The following is an 18,650-nucleotide window of genomic DNA, read 5'->3' as shown; positions in this document are numbered from 1 at the left end:
TCCCCGGGTTGAATATTTGGGCGCTCCAAAGCGATTTGAGTAAGGTCAATGGGCATTGATATTTCCTATCTCGGTTTTGGGTCGCTATGGGTCCCTGTCCCTGTCCCTGGACGCATAAATCAATCCGGGCAACGGTCGCGGCACGTGACGATCGTTGGAATTTTTATTTGGAACTTTGTGCACTTTTACGAGGCGGCCATAAAACTAATATTTCAGCCTGTGTCAACAACTAATTGAAGTATTCTTCCTACTATATTGCAGGGCGTAGCATTTCTCTCGTGCAGCATATGAAGTAATTAGGGACTAGCACTAAAAACATCTATAAATGTCAAAAGACAAACAATTTCGCGGAAGAGCGACTGCCAGGCATTGCCATCGACACTTTTCAGGCAACATGTTGCTGGGAGTCATAGACAGCAGCAGTAGCGGCAGCAGCAACCCCAACTGATAGCAGCAACATCAACTGACGGCAGCAACATTTGTGCGTTCAGTCGCAATTCTGACGGTTGCGTGACGCGTTCGCCGGGCGGGCAATGAAGCAGACTCTTCTTTATTTTCAACACAGTAAGAGCGACGTCAAAAAAACAATATAAACAAAGTGCAAACAATTACATAAATACAAACAAACCCAATAAAAATACGTAACAAAGTGTGTGCCATATAAATAAGAATAATAAAGCAAGAAATGCCGGAGAGCAAGCAAATAAATTAGCATAATTTAGCAAAGATTTGCCGAGACAAGCCGACATTCATTTCGCACTTAATTAGTGTCCGACAGCGCTGACAATGTGGCAGACACTATCAACTTTAAGCACATCACTCAGAGGAGCAACAGTGGCAGCAATGCCGGCAACCTGCAACTGCAACAGCTCGGAAAACGCGGAAATGCACAGTCACAAAGTGGGCAACATGTTGCCATTAACAGACAATGCGACAGCGGCAATGCGTAGGTGTCGCTGTCGCACAAAAATCACCAGCAGCAGCAGCAGCAGCAGCAGCAACAGCAGCAACAACAGCAACAACAGCTGCAGCAACAATAGTAACAGCTACGGTAGCAACATCCTGCAGTGGCTACTCCTGCTATGCCTTTTCTGTGGTAAGTAGAAGCCGGCAAATGAGCCATGGTCGAGTGCAGTAAGTGACTTTTAACAAAACGCGCTTAAATGTCTCTGATTTAGTGTGCCACGCCCCCTTGGGCTAGAGCACATACACTAAAAAAAAGACACATACACTGGAAAAGTAATAAGCAAGAATCAGTTTTCATTGATTTATTAAAACAATTTTTAAGGTTTTTTGATTTTTTTCTTGGAAAATTTACTATCAACAATGTTAGCTTTAGAAAAATATGTAAAATACTGATGTAAGCCAAGAATTAGGCTTATTCTGCCTAGTTTCCCGCCAAATTACACTTCGCTTTCATATAAATACTTCTCTCAGTGTAGAAAAAAAAGCAGGGATAAAACAGAGAAGACAAACCGCCAAACCAAAGTGATATAGAGATGTGCCGGATGAAAAAACTGCTGCAGTTTTAGCCCTTGAATAAGATATACAGGGGGAGAGTCGGGCCAACAACTGAAAAAAAATAAATAAAAACGCTCAACACAAATCAAGATGAATTTCCGTGCATTTTTGTGCAGATTTTTGTACAGCTTTGGCCAACAAAAAAAATAAGAAAATAAAGCATGTACAGAGAGACAAACACACATGGCCAGCCAAAAACCTAAAAAAAACGAAGCACACACAACGCTGCGATTCGGGTTTTGGTCTTTTTGTGTCCTGTCTAAAGCGCTACAACTGCCACACCAGCAAAAAATGGCTAAACAGCAAAGAAAAACATTTGAAAATAGCGCCAAGAAATGGAAGAAGATTAAATGGCAGCCAAGGGTTGGTGGTGCTGGCGGTGGTGGTACGTCAGCGCAATATAAATTGACTCGTGTTTTTCATTTAAACGTTTCACCGCCCTCCGGCTTCAATCGTCTTTTTTTGGGAGGGGCTTTGGCTGCCTTCAATAATTCGACTGCACAGGAGTTGCAGCTGCAGTCGTCGCTGCCACTTAAACCTGAAATTAACTTTGGCCCACGGAAGTATGCAGCGAACATGGCAAATCGGGCAACGTGAGCCGGCCATACAAGCACATACCGCACTGTACGGTGGACGAGCACTTGTGGCTACCTTTTTTGTGGCCAGCTATTCTCTCCATCCCGTATTGCTTGATTATTTCGTTTGGAAATTGATGCTGCCATCAATTATAGGAAAGCACAGGGAAGAGCAAGACATCGGGTTGGGAGAAATGAAACCGGCACCAGCCACCAGAGACAGATAAAGACACAGAGAGCGAAAGTTGTAGCTGGAAGGATATTGCAAAAATGCTTAATTAAAATGTGCTTGCTGCCATAATGAAAGCCAAATATTCAATTTTAAAACTCGAATATCAGTTTTCCTACACAATCCAACAACGCAGTTTGTTTTTAAAGTCTTAAACATAATCCTTAAAGTTTATTATGAAGCCCTGAAGGCAACATTTGTAACTTAAATTGAGCATTTTGCAAAAACTCTAGATTTATTTAAAATAAAAAGCCAAACTAGTTTCCAGCTTAAGTTCCCGGAGGGAATTTATTCGTTTCAAGTTTCATTATTTAATGAATTTCCTTTGTTTGGCCTAGACTTTTATCTCATGCATTTTAATATTCGGTTTATCTAGTTATACCTGGAAACTCCAGACTTTTTTTGGTTTCATGTTTCACCAGCAAATCGAATTTTTGAGTGTAGAACGGCAGGCGTGTGCAGTTGCCGCCGGCTGATTGGTTACTCGGATGGCTTTAAAGCCAACGCTTTGTAATCGATGGCCCCCGCAAAAGCGCTGTGCAGTGCTAAAATAAACCGAAATCAATTTGGTTAAGCCCAGGGACGAGGCAACGGAGATGGAGTGCCGACCACCACCCACTTAGCTAATCAGGATAAATAAATATTTATAATTAATTTAAAATATAAACAGCAGAGCAGAGCGTCCGGGCGGCGCAATTAATTTTGGCTAGTTCGGGGAAGAACCGAAACTGAAAACGGAAGAAGGGAAAACGGGAAAACGGGAAAACGGGAAAACTTTCATTTTGATAACAAGGCAAACAAGCAAAGTGCTCATCGCACAAGATTCGCAGGCATATGAATAAATGACTGAATGCATGAATAAGCAATCAACAATAATGGCCCGGGGATACAGAAAAAGCGGGATTGAAAGAGGAGGATACACCGAAAGGATTCTTGGATCTTGGATAAAAAATGTATTAATAAATTCCCAAAAAATTACATAAATGTAATCTAAGATCAGTATCAGTGAAGATCAGTTGGGCTGAAACTTGAAGAAGAATTATAATTTATAGGTAATCAATTCATTTTTGTTATATTTTGTTCTGTGTAGTAAAGGTGCTTGTGTGGAGATGGAAGATGGGTATATTATGAAAATATATGCACAGCGAAGAGGTGAGGGTTAAAGGCAACCCATGCCTTGGTCAAGTGCCTGGAGGTGTGAACGAGATGCCCAGCTAATGAGCCAAGTCATCAGGTGTTGGCCAAATGGGGTTGGCCACTGTAGGTGGGCAATGGGCGGTAATGGGCGGCGCTTCAATGTGGCTGAAGGTGGTCCACGGTGGGTGGTGGTGGTCAGTGGTTAAGTGCGTGAGCCCGTGCGTGCTTAATGAACTGCAATCAATGGCCCCAGTGTCAGTCGATAAGAAACTCAAGAGGCGTCTCAAAGTGCGTGCAACATTGTGATGCATGCACTGGGAGAAATAGTAAACATATAGCTACAAATATTTCAAAGATAAATTTAATAAGCCAGAGTCATGAGACAAAAAGATAAATATATTTAAAAAATATAAATAATAATTAAAGCAAAAATGTAAATTACTAATAAGAGATCTATAAATTTCTATAGATTTTATTTTATTTTCTTTCTGGTCATGTGTTGGTCAGCCAAATTAATAGCTGGCGATTTACACAGCCCACTGACTAGATTGGCGCATTAATTAAGCTTCATTTTGTTGAAATTTATTTAAACACAACGCCGACACAACGAGACACTGAGAGAGGGGGGAGACCCACACCTCTTGCCTCGCGTGAATTGGTTTTTGGGCGTGAAATTGCTTTCAACGTTTAATTAGAAAAGGTTCGTGCGGTGGTTTATTTTTGGCCATCAACCGCATTTTGTGCCTGAAAGCAACCCATTCGAATTTCCACCACCACCACCACCACCAGGATTCGCTGCAATTTGTTATCAGAAGCAAAACACGCACCTCACCTTTCGAAGAGCCGTCTTTGTTTACCTGGTTTTTGGGATAAATTAAAGGGATTAGACCGAAAGGAAGCTGTGTGTGTGTGCGTGTGTGTGCCGCACAATTAGCCACAAAATCAATTTTACACACCAAAAGACTCGAAGAGAATAATCAACGCCTCGGGCTGGCAACAAAGCGAATCATTCCGATCGGTTACAGCCATTATCGATTGAAGCCTCCTCCCAAGGTGACGGCATTAAATTAAATTAAACTACACATGTGTGAACGAAATAATAAACTAGTGAGCATCGGGGGAGCTGGGGAAGGGAACAATGGTACTAGTATATTGTCAGCAATATTGGTAACAGCATGCAGCCTGGCCTGCCCGCCTTTTTCCATCTCGAGCTTTGTGCGCCAACTGTGTGATATAAAATATAATTGAATTGATATGATATGAGGCATTCGGAGAGTGGCATACAGCAGGCCAAAACAACAATGGCCACCCACATGGCAGACATTCATTTTTATCTTTATTGGGCTCATGCAAATGCCAAGCTCGAGACTCGAAGACGAGAGTCCTGGAAAATACAGTTGTGGCTAAAATAATAAACACCATTTAAATATAGTAGTACTATTAAGCGAGTCAAGAAGTTAAATTTAATATTGCTGGTAAAAGATAATTAATAAATATTGATTAAGAAAGCTAGTAAGAGTTAGAAGAGAAACATAACATACTAAACTATTACCCTAAACACAGCTGTAAGTATAGTAAACAAACAGGAGATGAGATGTAAAGTCGAGGTTGATGGCTGTTGTGTCCATGTCCTTGGACAAGCTTATTGATGAAGCCTAGGCGAATGCAGAATTTTGTATAAAAGAATACAGCATTCCGAAAATAAATAAGATGGAAAGCCTTGAGAAAAATGTGACCCAGGTTAAAGATAAATTTAGCCAGCAAATAAAAGATCATTCTCGACCTCACCAAGCAAGTATATAAATGAAATTATATAAAAATATAAAATAAAATTAAATTTAATGCAATTAATATGAATAGCTTAAGCTTAAGCCCGAAAATATTAAAATCCAAAATTAAATTTAAATTCCTGCAAGGCCAAGATAAATGAACTCCTTTCATGTCTAGTTAATTAAACTAACATCCTTGACATTCCAACATTCCCCTTGATGGAAGACTCTCTTAAAACCATTTAATATAATTTGTCACAACGAGTTTGAGTGCATTAAAGTCAGCTAAAAAACATTTCAGACTCACTGCCAGTTGGAATTAGCAATAAATGTTGACCGAAAAATGTTAGTCGAATGGCAAGTTTTCACAGAGCAGAGAAAACTATAAAAACTTTTCAACATTTCAATTCATAATTCAACACATAATTATATAATGCCGGCTTTGTCTATCTCCGCTCGCAGGCTGCCCTTGCCAGCTGTCTCTTCCTCCTCGTCCTTCGGAACTCGGTCTATCTCACTCCTGGCCGGACTGTGGCCAGCCGAAATATGTCAGAAAGTTTTCAAAACTGTAACAGCGCCAATTTGTCTACAAAAACGTTGACCGTACAGCACTCAGTGTGTGTCCCTACTCCCCAGCCGCCCTTTGAAATCCAGTAAAACATTTTACCACCCACTTCAAATGTAATTTCAACTCAAATTCTGCTGTATAATATTTATGCAAATATTTCCACGCTCCCTCCGGTCTGTCTAATATATACTGTTGTATGTAGTTGCTTATGCATTATGGTAAATAATTGCTGGTATTTTTTCCGGGCTGCATCCTTTTTTCCTTTTCAGTATTTGTGTAGCTAAAATATTGCGTTAATTATCACGAAATGCCACAGAATATAATTTACATACACTGGAAAATAATATCAAATGCAGATTTAACAAGTTTATTAATGGAATTTGTATTTATGATGTCTTTCTTTCGGTTTAATTTGATTCTAATTGAAGCGAGAATAATTTCACTATAAAAACAATTATTTATATGACTTATTTGTAGTATGGTTTCAATTATTTCCCTCTGTGCATACATATATATAGCTCCAAGGCGGCTGTATCTGTTTGATCCTGTCGCTCTCCGTGTGTGTGTGTGTGTGTGTGCAACCGCGCAATTTATATTTTTGTTAATTTTGTTCATTTTTGGCCACGCGTAATTACATGAAGTATTCATGTGTAAAATTTTGTTATTGTGTTTGGCCTCGTAAATTGTTTAACTTTTAAACATTTATTGGATGTTGGCCGTATCAGCCGGAAAACCAATTTTCACTGGCCAGAAAAAAAGGGAGAGGAGAAAAGAGGATGAAAAGTTTTCTTTTGTTTTTTTGTTTTTGTGGAGGATGCGAAGCAATTGACAGCGCAGCGAAGAAAACAAGACTTGAAAACTAGCATCAAATATTTAAGAGGCGAAACTGGAGTCTGGCAAGGCAAATTATTGCACATCCATGCTCCAAAAGTCGCCTTTTTCACTCCTCGCAAAGGCGGGTGGAAAATCGGTCTGAGCTCCAGGCAATAAGTTAAATTAGTTTCGCCAGTGTCGTGGCGTCTTTGCCTCTTTGTTCTTCGTCCTTGCCACTGCCGCCACTCCTTATGACAATAAAAATATTACCCATAAATTATCACAAGTGAGTTCATCACATGGCTTGCACTTTCAAACCCTCCCTCGCCTCCCTCGATTTTCATTCACAATTCGCCTGTCTGTAAAAAGTTCGTCTGGCTTTAGTTTAGTGGAAGCATCTGCTCGAAAGGATGTGGTGGGGCCAGGAGCAGAGGATACCCCTCGGAAAACCCCTCAGCATTTACCGCGCTCATTTGTAACTAAATCTGGGCTAGCTCAGAGCTCGGTTGCGTGGCGGAAAGTTTATGAGTGTGCGGGTGGACTCACAACCAAACATTTCCACATCCTCGGAAGTCAGAGGCGTGCTCAAGGGAAGTGTCAGGGGTGCTAAAACCGCTAAAAACCTTAAATATTTTCATGAATATTATAAGAACCATATAAGTTTTTCGAAAACACAATGATGGATTTCACAAGAAGGGGGCATATCCTTGTTGGACGACACCCCTGGAACGCATGCTGGCGCAAACATATGTATGTGAGTGTTTGCGCAACTGCACATTGTCATAATGGTGAATGCATGATATATTGAATTTTGCAGTCAATAAACGTTTTATGATCACAGCTGCACATATTTCACAATTTTCCTCTCGTTTTTCCACTCGGTTCTACTTTTTTTTTTCTGTCGTGGAAAAGTTGCATAAAAGTTGGGCGGAAAGTGCGACAACAAAGAATGACGATGGGCGGGGGCGGAAAGCCCGTTGAGGGCAATCGAAAAATTTAAGGTCATTATGGGGCGGCATGTATGTGTGTCACACACAGAGTTCTCTGTCATCAAATCCGGCTAAGCTGGTGCTTGGTGCCTGAAACAGTCCAAGTTGATACAGATCCCAGGCAATCCATCGAAGGACCATAAAGTTGTTCAAGCTGCCTGCCACACGAAATCACTGCTCACAGAAATTCATCATCGATGCTGCTACTGCTGCTCCTCCTGCTCTCTGTGCTCTGCTCCATTGGCATTTTTCCGGGGCCAATCTCTGCAGCAGGCACTTCGACTGCAGGGGCTGACGTTCAGCTAAGCTCGGCCTAATTTCCAAAGGCAAATGGCCGCAGGCTCAAGCGCCAGACTTGCCCGATGAGTGCGAAAAAAATAGTACACAGTAGACATAAAATGAAACGGAGGCAAGACAACAGAAAACACAACAGGAAGCTGTCCATGAAAATGAAGATGAACCAGCAGGAGCAGTACTAAAAGCAACAAGCAGCCGTTGAGCGGATATTGTGCCACTCCCAAAGGAGCTGAGGAAAGTGGGCGTAGGCATACACAGAGGGAAATTTGTCACTAAAATATAAAAGGGAAGACTTGATTTAATTTGTGGACAAGAAGTAAGAAGTCATGGTTTATTTAAAAACAATTTGATTCACTTGATTTGTTTTATAAATTTAAAAATTCAAATTAATTCCATAAAACCAAAGATGGTTTTAAGAAGATTTGACTTTAATTCTACATTCTTTATAGAGCTAACCTAAAGACATTATATAAAATTATATATAGTCTTAAGCCTATGATATTCATTTAATTAATTTGTTAATTCGAAATACTGACTAGTTATATATTTTTTTATTTTCCAAAAGAGGCTCTTCAAAATTTTCCTTTTACGAATCTTCTCTTTGAACTTATAGCCCTTCAAAAAGAGGTTTAATTCACATAAAATATTTCTCTTCTTCCCAAAAAAATAATAATATTCTCAGTGTAGCACACACACACATTGATTATGCTGCGTTGCTATCACGATTTCTATTTGAAACAAAGCACAGGCGCAAAAATAGCAAAACGGGAGGCAGCAGGCTAAAAAAAAATGGCAGCAAAGAGGTTTACAACTTCTCGTAAGGCGGCTTAAACGATTTGCGAGTTTATGGAAAGCCAAACACACTCTCAACGCAAACACACACGTCACACAGTCACGCAGATGATGCCTCCGTCTATCTGTCTGCCTGGTGTGTGTGTGTGTGGGATCGGGAGTGCGCCTGGGCCACGATAAGCGGCGGGGTCGGGCATATTGTAAAACAAATGGAAAATTGCTTTTTGATGTAGTCATCTTTGCCTTGCCTTGCCTCGGCACCATCATCATCGACAGCGATGACGACATGGGGAATGGGGATGTGGAAAATGACATTGGGAATGGTATTGGGATTGGGAAAATGGTTCTGAAGATCATTGGTGCCGATAGATCGAGAAGTATTTTCATATTTATTATATTTAAAGTTCTAAAAAAGGAATATCAAATAGATCAAGTACCTGAACAGTGCATCAACTTAATGTAGAATTAGAAACAAATACCATTACAAATTAGCTTCATTAACAAGTCCCAAAATGGCCCAAGTAAACACCCATTTGTATTTGCAATTCAAGCTTCTTTTATTGATTGATTTAATCTAAATGCGGCAACACTGATGATAAAGGCTGGAGTGGCAAGTTGAAAGGCTTTAAGCGCCCAGGAGTATGATGCATGTCATTTGCGCTCTGCTCTTGCAGTGGCTGCAATTCTTAATCCTGTGGGGCTTATGTGCGACAGCCAAGAAAAGGACCACGATGGCGGATGTGCTGATGATGAGGATGTGGCAGCCACTGCTGTCGCCAGATTCAATATTGTTTCACGCTCCTGGACGGGTATGCAAATCCTTGCCAGGCAGTGAGTGTGAGTCCCTGTTTGGGCTGTGAGCCCGATGAGCCCAGCGAACATCGAACGCTTTTAAAATAACAAAGGGAGCCGAGATAACTCCCCCACAAAATTGAGTCATGCAGAATGAAGTCCTTCGCTCGGCTCCTGCTAACTATACACTTCTAAAATAATAACTATTTTAGTAATAAAAAATCTATCTTGATTAATCTTGTATTTTCCAGAACCTCATTTTTTTTAATTTAAAAATCATTTAATACCAATAAGTATACTTAAACTGCCACCATTTTCTCACCGTGTACAGCTGAATCGAAGCCCTTATGACACCGCATCCATTTGAATAAGTCTCTGTTGTCCCCCCTTTCAGATTTTGGTGAGGCAGCACTGAGCAATGTCAATCTGCTGGTGGAACCCCCGGCAGTGCGAAGGGGTCAATCTGCGGCTCTGCGCTGCGACTACCAACTGGATGGAGCGCCCCTGTACTCCATCAAGTTCTACCGTGGCCAGATGGAGTTCTACCGCTACACGCCGGGCGAGTATCCCCACACCAAGGTCTTTCCGTATCCCGGCATTCGCGTGGACGTAAGTTGGATCCCCCGAGGGGTTTTTGTTCCCAAGTAATGGGTATTTTTGGCAGGAAAATGGCTCAAACGCCACCATGGTGCACATACGCAACGTGAGCTTCGGCCTGTCCGGACCATTTAGCTGCGAGGTGACGGCGGATGCACCGCTCTATTCCACGTCCACCGCCTACGCCCAGATGCAAGTCGTCGGTGAGTATGCTACAGCGTCCTGACAATGACAAACACAGTCTGTCTCATTAGTCCTGGCGCGAGCCCTGACAGGCCAGAGCCGGGAACAATGGCACGATAAGCGTACCTCCTTGCTCCATGCTTCAGTTTCAGCAATTAAAAGCCGAGCTAAATAAAGAGAAAACCAAGGGAAATTTAAGCTTTTAAATTAAGGCTTGATATCAATAGTAGTTTAAAATGAATAAGAAAATAAGGAAACCAAACTCCCTATTGATCTCTTAATGTAAATGCTTATTTAAACGTCCGTTTCTCCGAATTCATATTTTACATTGAAATATTATTTATATAAAAATATTCCCCATTTTTTCAGAATATCCTGAGAAGCGTCCTCAGCTTTTTACGGAGCATACGCGGTATGAGCCCGGCGATGTTCTACGGGCCAACTGCAGCACTCTGCCCTCCCGACCGCGAGCTGAACTACGATTCACCATTAACAATATTCCGGTAAGTTATCAATATTAATATTTGTTGAATTATTAAATCCTTTAAAATATAAAATTCTAAATTCTTTATAAAGATAAAACCAAGATCTTTACAATATTCAAAGGTTTATTAAAAGTTTTAATAATAATGAACCTTAAGGTGTATAAATTCTGTAAATTAAAATACAAAAAAATATAACCATGGACACGATCTGATCTCAAAGAAAATTTCCTGTGACCCCCAGGGTGAAATATTTTACAATCGACAATTAAGAAGTCTTACATCAAGCTCCGCGCATTGATTGTTAATTAATGCCCCAAGAAGTTTCTCGGGCCAAGTGCGTGGGGGATTTGCCTAATTAAACAGCTTTGACTTGCCTAACGGCATCGTAAATCCTTTATAATGGCAGCCACCACCATTGCTCTGGTTTTGGGAACATGTGTGGCTTTCGTTTAATCCAAGGCGACGTGCCTCACAAAATTTGTCCTTTATTTATGAATATGATGTAATTTAATCAGAGCCAAGCGGCTGAATTACAAGGCGGCTGCTCCTCATCTTACCTACTTAATTAAAAATCTCAAGCCAAAGGAACCCAGAACCAAGAAGCCGTCGGGGCGAAAAACCGCTTGTGGGCAAAATCGAGTCAATAAAGCAAAAAAGGGTTTTGCGCTTGGCTTCGGCCTCTGATTTGATTGTGAGATTTACCCTTTTTTGTCATTTATCATAACGATATGAGGGAGTGCGAGAGGGTACAGACACTGGCAAGACATATGTACATATATGGCACAGTGGAGGTAGAATAAATAGGACCCAAGATGCTCGGGAAGTAAAATAAATAGTACAACAAAAAATATTTATTTTAAAGATTTATAAAGGTACAATTACTTAATGTTGTAATCTAAAGTCTAGTTATAACATTTTATTTATGCAAAAATCAAATCATTTTAACCTCAACTGTATGTAAGCATATATTAACTTGCCACACGATATGAGGATGGAACCATCATTAGTCATTCGGGGGCGCTTCCATTTCTGCATCAATTCTGCGGGGCCGCTAATCAGTTGCATAAATCAACAGAGAAATGCTTCCGGCAATCGGTTTAAAGCAATGCCAGATCCCAATTCCTTGGCCTAACCCCGAAATCCTTTATTTCTTTTGGTTGCTCTTTTTTCTGTCATGGCCCCAATGTTATTAATCATAGCCGAGACATAAAATAAATTACGTTCAACTTGTGGCAAAAACGAAATTGCCGGACGGGCCAGTGGACAGCATGGACCACCGACAAAGGGACAGAGGACAAAGGACAACGGTTTTTAAATGAATTTACGAGATGAACAAATTTTCAGTTGACACGCCCGCGTGAACGAATTCAACTTTTCTACAATTTCGCAGAGTGTGCGGGCAACAAGAAGAAAACTTATTAAACGCTTCATAAATTTTTATATTATGTCTACCCACATCATCAGACATAACGTGTCCTCCTCTGTCCGTCTGCTTTGTTTTCTGTCGCTCCTTTTCTCTGTTTTTTTTTTTTCTGGCCTCGTATGCCAGTGTGTGTCTTATCCTGTCGCTTTATATCTGCCGGCTGTAGTCTACTTTTTGGGGCATCGACACACACACACACACACAGGACTCACATGCAGGCCGTTTAACATTTTATCTAGACTCCTTCGCAGCCAACTAATGACAAAAGCCGAGACAAAAGTACGCCGCTGTGTTCGAGGATTGCAGAGCCGGGTCTTCCCCGGCTGTCACATAAAATTTTATGTTTACACAGGGAGAATAATATGGGTAACCATTCAAATTTCTTTCGAAACTCTTATTTATTGTTAAGTGTATTCTGTTGATTGCGTCTAGACGGTTGTCTTAGGTTTTGACTTAAAACGTATTAAAGAAATATATTTTTATTAGTTTTTTTGATTGGTAAGCCTTAGGATGTCTGTATTGATTTCCCCCCGTGTACTCTGTTTATGTTGCCAGAAAAAAAAACAAACAGGGGATAGCAAAAGTATAGCCTCCATTTCGGTGGCAATGGCCATGCAATTTAGTTTCATATGCCTGAGCATTAGATGCCTTTTTGATATTGAATTATGATCTGCACGCCGGAGCTGTTCACGCTCTTTAAATTAGATGGAAACCCGGGGATAATACTCTGTCACACAAAACAATGCCATAAATAATTCCGAGCTGAAAGCATTGACCCAGCACGTGTTGAGTTCAAGATTAAAGCTTCTCCCTAGCCACTGGTATATAGTACATATATCTGGTCCACATGTGTGTGACCCACTGCCAGTTAGAGGGGGCGAAAAACAGGAAAAAAAACTTTAACGACTCACATAATTTGTTAAAAAGTTTCTGTCATATTAATGGAAAAGTAGCTCAAAATGTGTTGGCCTCTCCCTGCTGCCTGCTCCCTACTCCCTTTTCTCTGTTTTATTTTTTTGTATTCCCCCTGATGATGATTCAGGGGAATCAGTTGGGATTAGGGCCAAAGTCTGACCATTAGACATGCGGATTTGTGCGGCCATCGATTTTTGATAAATTATTTATTGAGCACAGCAAAACTAAGGACATAATTAAAGCTTGGCTTAGACCATGATTAATGGCTGCCTGAGGGAAATCGATAAGGCCAGCCCGAAATCGGTCAGAAATTTAAGCTAATTAAAGGCAAAAAGGTATCCCTTAGCCAATTAGCGCAACACATCAAATGCAATTCGGCAATGTTAACAATAAAATAGGAAATAAATTCCAGCGCCTGTGTATTTTCCACACAATTTGCATAATCCCATCTAGGCAGAAATTATCAAGACGATATTAATTGCCAGGCCATCAAAATTTAGTTGCCCAGATAGCAAGAAACCCGAAACACAAACACCAAGCCAACGACGTTGTTTGAAAACAATTTGCAAGGGCCAAAAATGTTTAGGCCAGCAAATGCGAAATGCTCATTTAATTGCCAAGAGGTTGAAGGTCCTCTCGATGCCATAAAGGTAAATCACAAGAAATATGAGGGTATTTTCACTTTCGGGTCGCTGCCTCAGCCACATGCTTAATTAAAGCGCTTGGCTTCTTAAGAGTGTCTCGTAAATTACGCGGCATTAAATCGGCAGAGCCCAGATAGGGACAGGGATATAGCCGCAGAGAGGGACAGGAACAAGTGGAGGATGTGGAGATAGAGTGGGACAGCAAACTGAAAATGACTTTTTATGTGGCTGCGTCGTCTGGGCTTTCCGTTGCCAGCATAAAAATAAAAATAAAATTCAAATAAAATAAAAAGGATAAGCCAAAAAACGCACAAAACCCAAAACAAAATGGGCAAGTGAGTGTGAGTGTGAGTGTGTGTGTGTGAGTGTGAGTGTGTGTGTGTGTGGGCGAGATGCTGTTCGTAAAAAGGGTTAAAAGGCGACCAACAACAAAAAGAGAACGCTCGGCAATAAAGCGCTTTTGCTTTTAATGTTGTGGGTGAGTGGTGAGGAAATGAAGGTGAAGAGATCCTTAAGGGAACCTGCAGAGAGAGAAAAGTATTAAATTTAAAATAAAACTAAGTTTTAGTAAAGTCTAAGAGATTTCGTTGGGAAATATCATATAAAATCTTAGATACATTTTTAAAGCTAAAAAACCATGAAAGCTGCAGGATAAATTTGCCTCAAAAAAACAGAGAAAAATTCGTTTGTATTATTTCTCATTTTTAATTTCACTTAAAATAAAAGCTAAATTTTAAGGCATTTTGTTAATCTTACAATTTACTTCAGTTTAATAAATTTTAAAAGGTTTTTCAACTTTATTAAAAGCTTTTCCCGCAGTGCATCCTCTTAGCTGACCCAAATTCCCGCCAAACCCGTAATATCTTACACCTTTTTGTCTTGAAGGGGCGCCCCCGAAATACATGCATAAGTAAATGGCGCTCAAATGAGTTTGTAAGTGGAAATGAAATGCATATTTATTGTATTTAAATTGCCAGCGAGTTTTCCGGCGCATCTTTCGCGGCGGCTAAGCTCAGGTTGTCATGTGAACTCTGAAAAGGGGAAAATGGGACACGGGGCAAGGGACACAGGACACAGGACACGGGACACGGGACGTGGGTGTGAATCAGCAACAGGACATGCAGTCGAGCGGAAATGGCAGCGTGAGCGTTTTCAAAATGGCGCCTGCATTTCCTCACACATATATATGTTATATATACTATTTTTTTTTTCTCGCAACAATGGACGATGCGCCATTTGCGACTAAAAGCATTGCACACGGCAGTTTAGAGTTTTCTTTTCGCGCCAAAAGGAAATTGTGCACCGAGAAGGAGACTCAGGCAAATGAAGCGGAAAGCTCGGAAAGCACGGCAGTGTCGCATTGCATATGCATACGCATTAAAATGGGGGGGGGGGGAAAAGAGCAACAAAAATATATATGCATACAATATGCATCAGAAGTCAGACTTAGGCGCTGCTGTTGGTGTCATGGCGGAAATGAAATTTTCAGCGCTTCTCAAAAGGCATCAAATAAACAGTTTTCCTAGCCGTAACAGCGCCAAGCAAACATCCTTCACAGGGACAACAACACAAACAGGCGCATGAACATATACCATACACTCGAATAAAATGCCGGACACTTGCAGAGGCGGAAAAAACCAACCAGGCGGATGAGTGAATAAGTGTCTCTTGATGTTTCTGTTGTTGCCATAGTTGTGTGTAACATTGAAAACTCGTTTTTAAATGGCAGCAATGCCAGCAGCAGTACCAACAACTGCAACAGCAACAGCAACAATAACAACAGCAAAATGGACAACAACTCGCCACAAACAACAACAAAATATGACATGCCCATGTCCGTTCGTTTCGTTCGCTTTCAGGATCCGTTTCCTTCGCCTCGCAGTTTCCATTGCATTTTCCAGCACACTTTCCTGCTGCACTCGCCGAAAAGATGTTCATTTTATTTTATAGAATTATATTTTACTTTAAAATCATTTAAGAAGTATTAAATTAAGATTACTTTTTATGTAATTATTATTTTTCTCATTTAAGAATAATTAATTTAATGTTTTAGTAATTTTTAGTTAAATTAGTAGCTTAATTTAATCAAATTATCTCATGTTTCTACTATGGAATACCACGTTTTCGATGAGTAAAAACCATGGTATACTTTTGGGGCCCGTTGATTGTTGCTGCTAAAGAATATTATAGTAATTTGGAATTCCATTATTATATTAATTAATATATATATAAATATATACAAAACTCTATAAAGACTTTTTACTTGTATTAAAAACTTCAAAGTAAACAATTTTTTCCCGGTGATTTGGTCAGAGGCTTGGTCACTGGCAAGCAGCCATAGCCCCAAGTGCAACATGCTTGTAATAACCCCCACACTCGCACACACACACACACCCATAAAAATATATATATACACAGACAGAAACGAGGGGTCAGTTGTGGGGGAGCTGGACAGACAGGCAGACAGACGACAAATTGCCATTCATATGCAGTTGCACAAAACTCGAAGCGAAACTCTACCACTTTTCCCCCTTTCGCTCCTTTTTACTGATTTTATTTCTCCTTTCTGCCTCCTGCCTGCTGGAACATTATTCTCTGGCTTCTGTAAAGGGAAAGGGTGGGGGAGGGGGAGTGGCGGACGAAAGGGACGTCTACGGAAGCGGAAGAAAAATCAGTTGCAACTGCAATTGCAGCTGGAAGCATGCCATGAATATTTTAAAGCATACTTTAGCAGCTTGCAGCGGCATTCGATTAGTATTCAAAATGACGAAAACCAAAACAATATTGTGGTTAAAGTACAGCGATTGATTTGATGGCTCACTCGGGTACAGTGGAGGTCAGGAAAATAGCAGTACCAAGAACTTTATGACCTCATTAACCGATTTATAGCTTGATAAATTATTTACCTATAGCTCTGGTATCTTAGTACATATTTTCATTAAACCAAAACCTTTATATAGTTTTTTAAGAATAAATTATGCTTATTTTAAAAACTAAAAATTAAACATTTCTCTACATTTCTATTTGCGACAGGTGACCACGGAGGAAACGCAGTATATTCGATCGGTTGACAATCTGATTGCATCCCGGCTCAGTCTGAAGCTGCAGCTGCAGGCGATTCACTTTGTGGCCGGTTCCAGTGCCCATGGAAATGGAAATGGAAATGGCAATGGCAATGGCCTCACAAATGCACTGCAGATGGCCGGCGGCTCAGGCGGAGGCGGAAGCCTTGTCCTGCGATGCACAGCGCAAATTGGCGATTTCTATCAGGAGTACAAGGAAATCGAGCTGGGTACACCGCAAAAGGATCCGGTGCCGGCCAGAGGTAATCCACAAATGCAGTAACTGCCAGCAGCTAAAGAGCACTGAAAGAAAATTTATTAATTGCAAATGAAATATGATAATTTTATAACAGAACAAACAGAGTATCATTTCTGAAACCTTTAAAAAAGTATGAAATCAAATTGAAATACTATTTTGTAGCTTTTTCAAGGGTTATAAAGCCTTATAATTTTGTTTGTTCACTTTTTTATTAAGTTTATTTTGTATTTTAAATGAAAATTGATCATTTTTTCTCACTGCACAAATGCTTGTGATTTAACCATTGCAGTGACGCTGTCGTCGGGCACCGGTCTTCGTGGCTTCTTGGAGACCTATTTTGCCAAATCCTCGGCTCGCAGCCTCTGGCGCGGGGCGGCAGGCAGCGCGGCGGCCGGCTTAATGGCCACGATATTAACCAGGCTGATTAATGGTAGCTAAATGGGCGCAGGATTCATGGACTTCATGGATATGCAATGCGCGAGAGGGACGTGGCATGTGGCGGGTGGTGTGTGAAAGGGATGTGTATAGCTTATCGATCAGCGATGGAAATTAGAGGGAGCCCTCGGCCGTAAACTGCATTATTTACCTATCACGAATGCAATTTAAATTACACCCACAGACACACACTCTCCCACTCGGCCACAGATCCCATATAACTGTAAATATTTGCTTTAATGATGTGAACGGATACACGTAAATGAACTCGCACACTCACACACACACACACACATACAAACATATATACACGCATACACACACGCGCGACTAATTGTTAATTAATGGATTATTTAATGATGCATAAAATATTGGATAAAATATGAATGTTTCATTTGCATTTAGCTTCAACCCAAGCGGATATCAACTTAATGTTTAAGCGGAGTAAAAACCAAATGTAAATCGTTGAAACGATTAAAAAAGCAGAAAGAGAATAACAAAAAATTTAACAAAAACAAAAACAAAAACCATAGAGAACTGTAAAACAATTAAAAATGCCAATGTCAAGACAAACCAAATACATTCAAACCAAAATAAACAAGCAGTAATAATCGAGTTCGATGTGTTGGCTCTTTCATTTAAATGGGAAATTAGTTAATTGATTTTAATATTTGCCTTTAAATAAATCTTAATCTGGGTAATTTAACTAATTATGGTAATTATTGGTTTAGGATTTGACGGTATTTATTATGGTAGCCATTTTGGCAAAGGTGAGTTATATTTGGGATGTTTCTTTCCAGGATTCTTGCGTCTTCTAAGCTCTAATAATTGTTCCAAAATATTTTCGAAACTTAATTTGTAATTAAAAGTGTTTTTCTAGATTGGAATTAGTTTTATTTCCACAATGTTTTGGGTATTATTCATTCATTTAAGTTTAAAACTAACCCCAAACAACTTTATTTTAAACTTAAAGTCTTTTTTATGTCTATTTTATTCAGTGTATGCAGTTTAAATACATTTAAAATCAAAAATATTTTTGGTTACATTGTAGGTGCTATTATTATAATTTTGTCTCTGTTTTCAAGGACACAAAAAATATAAAAATTAAATAAAATATATATATGTATACTACCCCATAAAAAATACAAAGTAAACCGCCTCCGAA

The 18,650-nt window shown here is 40.0% G+C and overlaps 1 protein-coding gene across 1 annotated transcript in view; it reads left to right on the top strand.

Moving 5' to 3' along the window:
- The window catches only part of beat-IIb (beaten path IIb), a 35,185-nt gene extending 17,103 nt beyond the window's left edge, over nt 1-18,082 (top strand). Inside the window, exons 2-7 of the mRNA XM_017167820.3 lie at nt 262-1,096; nt 9,877-10,091; nt 10,147-10,282; nt 10,632-10,765; nt 16,763-17,054; nt 17,340-18,082. Coding sequence (XP_017023309.1) covers nt 787-1,096; nt 9,877-10,091; nt 10,147-10,282; nt 10,632-10,765; nt 16,763-17,054; nt 17,340-17,488 — 1,236 coding nt within the window. The 5' untranslated portion in view covers nt 262-786 and the 3' untranslated portion in view covers nt 17,489-18,082. The remainder of the gene's footprint in view (nt 1-261; nt 1,097-9,876; nt 10,092-10,146; nt 10,283-10,631; nt 10,766-16,762; nt 17,055-17,339) is intronic.
- The last annotated feature ends 568 nt before the right edge of the window (nt 18,083-18,650 follow it).

The sequence above is a fragment of the Drosophila kikkawai genome, chromosome 3R (assembly GCF_030179895.1).
Source record: "Drosophila kikkawai strain 14028-0561.14 chromosome 3R, DkikHiC1v2, whole genome shotgun sequence".
Taxonomy (NCBI): domain Eukaryota; kingdom Metazoa; phylum Arthropoda; class Insecta; order Diptera; family Drosophilidae; genus Drosophila; species Drosophila kikkawai.
Note: the sequence above shows the minus strand (reverse complement) of the source record. Positions and strands in the feature narration are given on the sequence as shown.